General features: G+C 39.4%; 1 protein-coding gene across 3 annotated transcripts in view; it reads right to left on the bottom strand.

The window, feature by feature from the left end:
• The window catches only part of VMP1 (vacuole membrane protein 1), a 65,902-nt gene that overhangs the window by 17,526 nt on the left and 36,229 nt on the right, over window positions 1–12,147 (bottom strand). For all 3 annotated transcript variants that reach the window (XM_074160553.1, XM_074160555.1, XM_074160554.1), the window contains one exon: window positions 3,394–3,474. In XM_074160553.1, coding sequence (XP_074016654.1) covers window positions 3,394–3,474 — 81 coding nt within the window. The remainder of the gene's footprint in view (window positions 1–3,393; window positions 3,475–12,147) is intronic.

Below are 12,147 nucleotides of genomic sequence, written 5' to 3'. Positions count from 1 at the left end.
TCCAGTTTAAAAGCACTGATTAGATTTTATTAAGCATATGCATTTCATTTAAAATTAAAAGATTTTTTTTTTTAATTTTATTTTATTGTTAAACTGTTGGCTTGACGTTTGGTATTGTGAGTCTATCGGTAAAGTATTTTTGAAATGAAACCAAGAAAGTATCCAAATTCCAACCTTTCACACTTAGCGTGCAGCGCGAGGGCAGACTGTCTGAGTAAAGGCACGGGCTGTGTTTAACTCACAGTAGCAGTGTATTCCCGGGCTAATATCCTGCACTATTTGCCTTGTTCTGTTACACAAACAAATAAATAAATAGTGTAGATTGTTAAAGACCATGAAAGACAGTAACTTTGCAACTGACCGAATGGAGATCTGAAATCTGTGAGAAAGCTCAGGAGGGTTATACTTAGATGTTATAGACCAGCAATTCAAATTTATGAGCACCCACAACTCCACCTGCATAGGAAGAAATCTGAAACGGTCTCTAACCATGCCCCAAAACGGTCTCTGAACACGCCCCACTTCAACTAAAACACTTCTTCACCTCTGACAGCTGTCTCAGGCCCAGGAGGCTAGTAAATTATTTACTTATACCACAGCCAGACAATTTTGCTCTTCCAAGCCAAGTCTGCTCTAGGTCTTGAGTATCTTTGTTGGCTGGTTTGAGGGTTTTTAAGCTCACAGGATTTAATTACCGCAGTATGACCACCGTAGAGGGAGCAGTACGCTTTAGGTAGGGGTAACTGTGAATATCACAGCACGTTTAACATATCACAGCAAATAGCTACTCAACAAGTCCATGTTAGGGTATACTGACAGGCCAGCGAGGTGTTCTCTTTGTTTTTTAACACACACACACACGCGTGCACGTGCTGTACTGAGAGTTGCCAAAAAAAGCCCACAAAGACAGGAGGGCAAATTCTCACAAGTCACAGCAAGGATCTTCCCGGGCTAATTCTTGCTTTGTTCCTTCCCCAGAGCTGCCTCTACATGGGAATTAAGCTCCAGACAATAATATGGCTTTCTTATTGCCACTGGATAAACTTGCAAAGTTTAACATTTAATTTGACTGTGGTTTTTTTTATGCTGCAGCATTTGGAAACCCCTGCTTGTCAGACAAAACCCTGCAGCTGGGGCAGTCACTGCCACCTCAGGAGCAAGTTCTCTAATCAATAAAAACACATCCAACTGAAATACTGTTTAAAATCCAAAAGTAAGATTGCAATTATAAGTTGGGGGGGGGGGGGGGGGGAAAGTAAAGGAGACACCTAGCCTGGGGAGAAGCTGCAAGAAGCAAGAGAAGCCCCGGCACCGAGCACTGGAGCTCATGGGGGAACACAGGAGCGCACTGGGGGGGCTGCCTCCCTCACCTAGAGGTGCAACAGAAACGTACAGCTTTGAATCCCTGTGCTTTTTCATTACCTTCGCAGCATTTAACCTCACCCTTTTTACTGCCGCTCTGCAGTTACCCTGTAAACACACTGACAAACCCTCGAATGTTCTGTGGTGGGTTCCTGACTCCTCACCCCCCCCCGAAGCAGGGCAGCCTCCATAGGGAGAGGAAGCCGGAGCCCAGTGGGGCAAGTAGGTAAGAAGTTAAGCAAATGTTGAAGTATTACTAAGCAGGAACTTCCAAAGAATTTACACATCACCTCTCGTGTTTACCAACTCCTTCCTCCTGTTCTGCATTTATCCGCATTTCACCTTCTCCAGCCACTCCAGGGACTCATCCCCTGCCACCTACAAGCTGCTGCTCCGCTCACACCAGACAGACAGACCGACTGACACAGACCGACAGAGATGTCTCACAAGATGGTGACTAGAGGGTCATGAGTCAGAGGCAGAGAAGGAGCAGTCTAAGAGCTTACTGGGTGGAAAGATTTAAAGAACAGCTTGTAACCTATGTCCCCACTCTAAACGTTAAGAGAGTTCAAAAGATCAGTAAGCAGAAGTTTTAAGCCAGCAACTATAATCACTTTAATTCGTCCCAGCTAAGACAGGTTACTTAAATTTGAGCAAATAGTTAGCACTGTCATCTCTACAATTTAGTAAACTGAGAGACATGCTAGACAAGGGTAAAATTAATACCTCATCAGCTGAGCAGCCGGCTAACGGCTGGGGTTATTCCCGCAGGATGGGATCACAGGGGACCTACGCTTCCCGCCCCACTGTGATCACATTTCTGGGCATCACAGCCCACATCTTGTGTGGGGGATGGAAGAATAAGGCACACCATCCCCACCACTTTTCATTAAGCTTCCAGAGAGAGATTTAAAACTCAAATGGCTCAATATTTTTCTATAGTATTAACCTACATAAAACACTAAAATAGCATCAGTGGAGATGGTCGTACCACCTCTCGCTTAGAGAGAAAGGAGCTACAAGTAGTTTGCAGTTCATCTAGCCATGACGCTGAAACTAGCTTCCTCATTCTGCTCCCTCTGGTTCCCAATGACCCAAAGATATCTCCTGAGCAGACTTAGGAGAATTACTAGGGATGAATATCCTAATCAGGGTTTACACGGGCAGTTTTCCACTCTTCAATCTGTGAATATATTTGGCTCTGAAGATGTCAAGTGCCGTATGCTATCGTACATAAACACCTCAAGCAATAATAATACGGTTCCAGCAGAATCTATAGGTAATAACAGAGCTCTTGCTGTATCTTGCCAGCTAATAATCTGGGCCAGGAAAGTCCCAACAGGGTAACTGCCAGTGGGCGTGTGGTCTGATCTGCCAAGCTCCCACTGAGGCAGGGCACTGAGCAGCACGTGCTCGTCTCTGTGAGAGAAGACGTGGCCTCACACCAAACACAGGGAGCATCCCTGGTTTGAAACAGAAACACAGAAACTTCTTGCATTTTAAGAATGTCTTAGTTCAGGCTCTTGTAAGCCTTCCTTTCTGCGACAAGGCTTTTGCATCTTTAGTCAACTGATCTGTTTTCATCAGGTTTCAGCACACCACGCTGAACTACAGAACGAACTGCTTTATCTTCTGAAAAAACCAAAAGGGATCCCTTGCTGCACCACTCTTTTCTGATTAATTGAAAAAGAAATAGATCTTTTCCAAACGCATTATCTTCCAAGGAGAACCAGTGTCAAGAAGCCCGACGGTGAAGGAAGGGACAATAACTGTTAGCTGTGCTTTTATGCAGAATTGGCTGTGTTTGGTACTAATCGAGGACTGGAGCTTCTCCACGCTATTGTACTCACCAGTACCGCAACCATCCCCTTTCTCCGAGCGCCACAGAGAACACAGAAATAGCAAACGAGGCACGAAGATCCACATGGACTGAAATAAAACCAAGTGGCAGTTCCCAGCACTCGTTTCATTGCAGTACATTCAGCCTGCCGTCTGTGATCACAAACCCCTCCGTTATCGAAATGGACTTACCGAAGCGCAGGCCAAAATGCCGAAGAACCCAACCTTCTGCACCAGGTTCTGGACGGCCAGTTTAGCCCGGGAAGCAAAATCCTGCAAAGAAGAAAACGAAGCATTAATGAGACAAAACCCCAAATAAAGACACCTCAAAACGAGTAGGATCTCAATATCCCCCATGCTATGGGATTTCCTAATTAGCATTTGGGAGAATTTTTAAAACAAAAAGGCCGATTTGGAACTCTGGGCTTAGAAGGAAGAGAGAGAAACCCTCAATGCTCAGTGTGAAAATTTACCACCCACACGTATGGCGTTTTGGTTTTCAAAACCCTGTAAGTGGCACCAAGCTTGCAATCCTATGGAAACAAGTTTTCTAGTATTTATTTCCCTGTACCTTTGAACGGTCACTGCTGCTTATTCCTTATTCCTGAACCAAGCAAAGGGAATTAATTCCTTTGCCACCATTTACAACGTTAAAAAGGTGCTTTCTCAAACCACAAAGGCAGAATATCATAATCCCATTATATCCTGAGATCTTTGCTCTCAAACCCAGGATCTCAACCGAATTACCTAATTCCTAATACCGAACTACCTGTACTCTCTACAACAGACTTGTAAAGTTCAGTAAATCCACAGAACTGAATCTAAAATACTTTAAAAGCAAAGGTGCCAGACCACGTAACATTTGAGCTACTCTTCACAAAAACATGCTAAGAACATGCTGCCTACTTTATGTTTGAAAGCTGTGGTCACAAAATAACTCATGAGAAACTCAAAAGTCTCAGTTTACCAAATACACAGTAAACATTTTAAAAAGCAAAAATAAAGATCCTCACAAGCAGTTTATTTGAATGCGAGAAGTGAATTTACCTCAGAGTAAAATTCTTTTGAAGCAAAACTGTCCAAAAAGTTAAAGCCAGGGTCAGTATTATCTGTTCAGGCTTGGCAACTGTGGCTATAGAAAGCTGACTATCTTTGGTAATAGCAAACTTTAAAAAACAATTATTAATTACTTTTTAAAAACCTATGAATAAGCAATAAAGACTTTATTTTCCAGACATGATGTAGTATTCACTGATCTGCATTTTGTGGAAACCTGACAGATAAATTTCTCAAGGGAATTACTTTCATCGATAATTAATGGTATTCTAAATTCTGCACTTCAAGACAACTACAAGATAATCCAGAAAAATTCAACTTATGCAATTTTAACGTTGTTACAATTCTGTTGAAACCTTCAATACTATCAATGCAAGTAAATTACAATTACTTGACAATATTCTTGCATATTATTTAAATTCTGAACTATAGAACTGACATAACTTTCTATGCCAGATTAAAAAAAAAATTAAAATCTGTGATAAGTCTATTTACTATCTTTTTACATCCCTTTTTCAAGTAGTAACTCTTCTCCATTGCAGTGTTTTAAAAATAGCTAACAAATTCTCAAATAAAAACCCCAATTCTTACTGAAATCAGCAGAATTCTATTTATTATACTTTATATTGGAAAAGTAACCCAAATTAAAACAAATACTTCAACTTAAAGTAAAATGCCAAATAAAAGAGATTTCCTACATCTTAGTGGGACATTTGTAACCACAGGAGAATACACAATATTCTAAAAGGATTTTTATAAGGGGTGAATTTGCTAACTTTAACCAGGAGTAACACCTTGGAATCATGAGTGTCTTATTGCAAAATGGAATAGGTGAAATATTCACTCTTTGTTGAAAACTTGTTCCTGATGTTTTTTTTCTATTTATCTTCTCGGATCCGTACAGTATATCCGGGTGATTAAAATCTATTCCCAGCGAGGCTGACACCAAACACTTGAACTTACATTAGCAGAAACAGGTCTAGAACATGCCTATATGATGAGCAAAGTAAAATTTTTCATGCTTCTCAGTTCAAAGAGTGAATTTTGACACCAATTGTTGTAAAAAAACAAAACATGATAATTTACCAGTGAACCAAGCCCAAAAATCTTGCAACATCAAGGGCAGTTCCCTCTCAAACTAAAATTCCCTCTTCATTACTTCCAAGTTAGTAAACAAAACCAAAACAAGGTAATTATGGTCACTAATAGGGGTCAGCACTAATACACACACTGGGTCCCACTGAGGAGTTAAGGGATGAGCGGAAAAGGATGCAAGAATCTTCTGCAGAGTGTGATCACACAAAGGAAATAAAATGCAGCACTGAGGAGACAACAGATATTCTAATTCCTTAACCAAATACAAAAGTAGAAGGTGGTCTTCAGAATTTCTCTACAAATTAATTTAAAATAAAAATTTGTGCTAAAGCGTAGCAGTAACATTCATCCTTTCAACAAGAGATTCTGGATTTTTGGAAAGGTGAACTGAAAAAGTAGTGCCTTCTGGAGGAATTTTTTAAGATGTCTCCCCTTGTCTTCTGTAACAAAACTGAATGCGACCGTGATATTTTCAGTTCCTATTTTATACACCGTTTCATAATGCTCATGGGGATAGAGCAATATTTTCACTTTTATAAGCCAACAAAGATTTTTTTCACAGCTCCGTAAATCTCATTGTAAAGTATCTTTAAAATAAAACACTACAATCCAACTATTCAAATAGGTCCACGACATATTTCAATGGAAATTGTTTCTATTCTGATTTTAACATATTTACCCATTCTCTTAGACTGTATTGCTAATACACTCTTGTATTAATTTTCAGAAGCTGAAATTGGAAACAAACTCTCTAGCAAGTGATCTATAAACTAAGGCTTCCAGCACAGCTCCTGGTTTAATAAAATATATATTATTATAATTATACATATACTGACTGTATTAACTTCGTGTAAGGATAGTGCACCATTTTTCATGAAATTTCATAAGAATAAACAGCTTCACTCACCCATATTTCTAGACTGCTGCAAAATTCAAGGCTGCCTTAAAACTATTTTTTCCCTCCAGATAAAAACATACAATTTTTGTTGTAAAACCAATGATGAAAGTGTTGAAAAAGTGTAACAAGTCTGTCACTCAAAAAAAAAAAAAGTTGGGGCCATTTTTCTCATCTTATTAATTCATAAATTTCTTTTATTAAGGTTATTACTCAGATATTTTCTTCTTTAATTTTTTTCTTTACAATAATTGTCTATTACAAAGTACTCCATGGAAAGCACAGCTGTAGTTCTAGATATTTCAGTCAAGAACTTCTCATTCGTTTTCCTTTTTCAAACTTTCTAAATTAGCCAAAAGAGATAAATTTCAGATTTTTCCCCTCTTTTTGATGATCTAATGTAATCACAACTACAAATAACTTAATAAGTTAACACACACATCAGGGCTGCAAGAAGAGCTATGTATTTGCAGTTACTTTAACGAAAACAAGCTCAGAAATGCTTCTGTTTGGTTGCTTCCTTAAATTTCGTTTGTCAAATCTTTGCAACATCTGCAATGATAATTAAAAAAAAAAACCTTAAAAGTTTCATTTCTCAGAGAATACAATCATCAGTTTCACAACTTTTACCTATTTCACAATATAATTTTTCTGTTATAAAGCCTGCACAGGGAACAATCTTTTCTCAACTTTTTTAAGCATTTGAAATAAAAGCAAAGCAACTTTCATAACTTACTGCTTTAAAAAAAAATAATAAATTAAAAGAGACATAAAAATTCAGCTACTTACAGGCAAAACATTTTTCCCCAAAATTAAAGTATCTAGACTGGTCTCTCGACTCTCAGCTAATGTGATTCATTCCCTGTAACATTTCGGGATACTTTAGCACACTATGTCCCTTTCAAAGATGATTTGTCTTTTTGGTTTGGAAACAGATTTCCTGTGACTGCTACAATACAGGCAAAGGAAGGTTAAATGATTAAACATTACTTCATTGGGTTAATCATCAGATCTCAAGAACTGGAATGGAAATAAGAGGCATAAAAAGGTCAGTACTGAAATACTGATTCACAAGTCTCAGCTGGCGGCTTGAGGAAGTTTTGCTTCATATCTGCCTTCAGTAAAATGGCACATTTTATTGATACCAGCATTTCATTACTACGTGTTGCAAAAGCAAAAAAACCCTCCAAACCTAAAGGGATATTAAAGAGAAATTCCATGTTTTGCTGCTAAGTAAGATTTCCCAACTAAGTAAGTGTTCCTCCTTTAAATATGCATTATGGTATAACTTTGAGTATAACTTGCCATGGGCCATTTATCCCGATATAAAAAGCCTTTCTATTGAAGAGTGAATGGACAATCTTGACTTAACTACAAGGCTTTCTCCCATCCCTCTGTATTGTTTCCATTTATAATTTAAATATCTATTTCTTCTTTCTCCCTTCGTTGTAAAGGAAGTCGCACAAGCTCTCCTGTATTTGAGTGAAGAACATCTCACTAGATTTAGTTAACAAGCTTGAGAAAAAAAATAATTTAAAAAGTTTAATTTTTACTCTTTTCTCTCCGTAACACCGATTTATTATCGGAAAACAGAATGGTCACAATTTATTGTTCACATTGAAATGATGAAGCCTCTTTTTTCCTAATCTCTAAGAACAGAGATTGTTGATGGATCCGTAGCAAGTAACTAGTTGATGGTTCCCAAGGAGCTGTGAATAATCAGTGTTGGAGTGAATCCATAGCCCCTACAGAAACAACCCGTAAGACTTGGACAGAAGATACTCTCCTGAACGACTGCACAGATGGGTCTACAACAATTATGTAATATAAATGTTTATTTTCTAACATGAAGCTGCAATCAGTTTTTGGGAGCATCAAGAATTTTTTTCTGCTGTAAATATGTCAAGCACTTTACAAATATATTGATAACATCGGTATATTGGTGGATATAGGACAAAGAAGGCAGCCAGTAAAGAAGGGAAGGAGAACATGAGATTAAATTCAATCAGAAGTCCCTGCTGCGCGTGTTCTCTACCAGTAAGGACAGACAGTGACTTAACGCAGGACCAGGGGAAGTCAGTGATGCGAGTCTTAATGCAATCACTCAAGCAGGATATTAATTACCTAGCAGCTGGTAGCCTTAAGAAGCTCAAAATATATTTCTGGAAGGCTTGGGGGGCGTTATGCAGGATTTCTTACTCTAATAAAAAACAAAATTGTGAACGAACATTAAAAACAATACAGAGACATAACCAGAACGTGTTGCACCTCGATGGAAGGGCTCCTCTACAAGCAAGGAGACCATTAAAGTTGCTGTAGAGACAGGTATTCACCCTCGTGCCAGCAGACTCCCCTGAGGTGAATGTGTAACTTGCATGTGAGGAAGAAGTGTCCAATCCTTCAAGATTTGAGCATAATTAATATTATGGTTATAATATTTACTTACTAGGAACAAAGCTGAATTATCCAAATAATAATCTGAAGAGGAGAACATTTTTTTCCAAAGATTGAAGACGATGTATGAAGCTACCATCTCAGATTATTAAAATTATAAATTCCTTAACATTTAAGAAGCTGCCTACAAAGACAGTGCTCCTTTTTATGTAAAAATCTGAGTTATGTTAAAAATGAGCTGCACAATATTTTGTTTCTTCTGGCTTTCTACTGCAACACAATGGAATCAAACACAACTTATGGGAGAATGACCATTTGTGGTTAGGCAATGAATTCTAGAATTTCAGAGGACTGGGAAGAATTATTAACTCATTGAAATAACATATTAAGTGCAGAAGAGCAGTTTTAAAGAAGTCGGAGAGCTACCTACGGGCTGAGAGGTTACAACATACACCCGTGCTAAGAAAGCAGTAGATCAGCGATGACGTTTAATGATCAACACAGTGACCTGGAGTTAAGATGAAGAGAACAGAGATCAAGATACAGTTGACAGTCATTGCTTATCGCTGCAAATAGTTCATTACTCAGTGACCAAAGAAACCGTTTCGTACCTCTCCTGCAAGACATCAAAGGTAACAGAACTCATGAGTAAGGCTCCAGTAAGTCACCAGCAGGAATATTTGGGTAATGGTTCATGACGGTGCCGGTCTCCCAGTCCGTCAGCTGCAGTGACTCTCAACATCTAAACGCGTATGGAAAGAGCTGAGGCCCTGGATCTCTGTTCTATTTATCAAAAATACCTCCAGCTTAATACAGATAAGGGGCAAACTAAAAGGGGATACTTCCATCTTGATGCCTGGAGAGAAGAGGGTGTGAGAGGTTAGGCTTAAACTTACTTCTCACTCCAAATTCTGGGAAAGAAAGGCCCTGTCTTGGAAACTGGGCTGTCAAAAGACAAAGTGAGAAAAGGTTTTCAAGGATTACTGAAGGCAGCGAAGGGAAGGTGGCAGATCTAAGCGAGCACTGAAGTTCGATAAAAGGAAGGTATTTACATACAACAGGCATAGGACAGACGTTCCAGATTAAGAATATTGGCTCAAATTCTAACCTTGGGAAGGAAACAAATTTAATTTCCCAAGAAGTCTGGGTTTTCTGAGACATTCAATTCTGAAAAAGGAATAGGGTAATCATATGGGAAAGTTACAAGAGAAAAATTCGTCCATGTTGAAAATGAAAACACAGTTTTAGAAAGTACAAGAGTAAGAAGATTGAACAGCAATGAAACAGGGCCCTTGACTTCACAGGCTTTACCAGAGAACTGTGGAAAAACAAGAGAGCAGTACCTACAAAACCTCATTGAATAGACTATGTCAGAGATCAGACGACTTAAAGCCAGTAGGATTTCAAACCACTATTCAGAATACTTGTAGGCAAGGATGAGCACACAGCAGGTACTACATACAAATCTCAAGTCAAAAAGAAATCAAATATACAGGTGAATCCTTATACTAACCTTCCCTAGGACAAGGGAAGGCACGGATTTATTTCCACATCTGTTTGCGTTCAAATTCTTGAGGTTGGTTGCACATTGAGGGGTGATGCTGCAACCCACAAAGATAATGGGAAAGATGCTCATCTTCGGGACTTTGTAAACTCAGACATATGAGTAACTACAATTAGTACGTGTGCCAGAAAAATTGAAGTTTTCCCACAGAAAATACAGTTAAACCTATTGTCCTCATAATCAGATTTTGAAACCGCTGTTTAGAAAAGAAAGACGTAAGAAGCCATAGATAGAGCTGTGTGCAGAGTTGAATTCTTTGCAAGTCATACGGGAGCAGAACATAACAGAGCTAAGTGTTCATCCCAACAGAAGCTTTGCTTCCCCCGGTCATTTAATTTTAACCTGTCTTGGGGTAAAAGTGTGAAAATTGTGAGTAATGGATCCATTATATGGTAAATATGACCTCCCACTAACATGAGTGGGAAGGAACCACCTCTGGATTAAACAGACTATTAGCATTAGGAACTTCTTTTCATTTAATTAATCAACTGTACCACAGTAAGAACATTTTAGTTCCCTTATTTATCCCTCTCCCCTAGACCTTGGGGGAAGAACCAGCAAATCCTTCTTCATAATAAACTCCATCTCAGCAGCTTTAGTTTCAAGATTTTAGACCATTACAATCCAACAATGTGCTCAAGTTTGGAAGTGATATACCACAATGAACACATATTGCAGAGCTCACTCTCAAGCTTAATGCCAGCGTTTTCCACAGCTAGAACTGAAGCTCTGACTTCTGCATAAAAAGCCCTTCTGCTTCACACGGCAAGAATAAAGACATTTTGTAAAGAATACGACACAATTAAAGGAAACAGTCTGAAGGAAGAGGAAGGAGCACGTCCTTTCAGCCTGATAATAGATCTGTCCGATAGAGCAGCAGCCCTTTTAGCCACATCCCCTGCCACCTCCATGCTCTACTCCTCGGCTCAGGTCTGTGCAGAAGCGTGAAGCAACACGTCCCCTTCAACACTTGCAAATTTTATAGTGGTGCACAAAAGTGTGAAATAAAATTTATTATTTCTTTGCTTTCTAAAGAACTACTTTCTATTCAATTCTTGTAGGAGTTGTGGCAGTGAGCAGATCCAGCAGCCCATTTCATGGAAGAGAGTTGCCAGTTTGGCACATCAGGGCAGCAGAAGGCCGTGAGGACAGTCCAGCGTTGGAGGAGATTACCCAGAGGGGTTGTGCAGTCTCCGGTCTGGGAGGGCTTCAAGACCAGACTTGACAATGCCCCGAGGAACCTGAGCTGATCTCACAGATGACACTGCTCCGAGCAGTGTCCGCTGGGACTAGAACTGCCTCAGGTCCCTTTCAAGATGAATTTTTCTGCGATTCCCTAACGAGATACCAGCAGCCACCTACAGGGAGAAGAATGAAGTAAAAGAATATCCTATCACCCTGGTTCCCACACGTCAGCCATTGACCTCCGCAGCCTTTGCTTCTGCAGTTGAAAGCGCGCGCTGGCAGTGCCTCCACCAACGTGCTGGCTGCCTAAAATACCATTGCAGCTGCACAGAGAGTGCTCGTTTATCTCAAAGCTACAATTGCAATTCGTTATTGAGGCCACAGGTCTGCCAATCTAGTTATAGTGGCGTGATGAGCAATCAAATGGATGGGATCAAAATTTTTTCATCCATTACGAATTATTAAGTCCTATTTTTTAGGTGGTTTAAGATTCAAACACTGTAAGGAAGGGCTCATGATTGCTGGAATGAAACAAGCTATTGCTTTGTTTTAGCCACCATCATCAAGAAAAGGACCAGACAAATAGATTGACCTTTTCAATCCCTTGACAAAACAGAGCCAAAGTCACCAGCACTGAAAAAAAATACACTGCTCCTGCACAGAGAACTTAGAAATAAGTTAAGGAAGAAAACTCAGGCACAGAAAAACAGCTTGTAGAATAAAAGCGAGCAATTTCTTGCACAGCTGACAAATCCTT

The sequence above is a fragment of the Numenius arquata genome, chromosome 18 (genome assembly GCF_964106895.1).
Source record: "Numenius arquata chromosome 18, bNumArq3.hap1.1, whole genome shotgun sequence".
Classification (NCBI taxonomy): Eukaryota; Metazoa; Chordata; class Aves; order Charadriiformes; family Scolopacidae; genus Numenius; species Numenius arquata.
The sequence above is the reverse complement of the archived record's forward strand: the minus strand, read 5'-3'. Positions and strand labels throughout refer to the sequence as shown.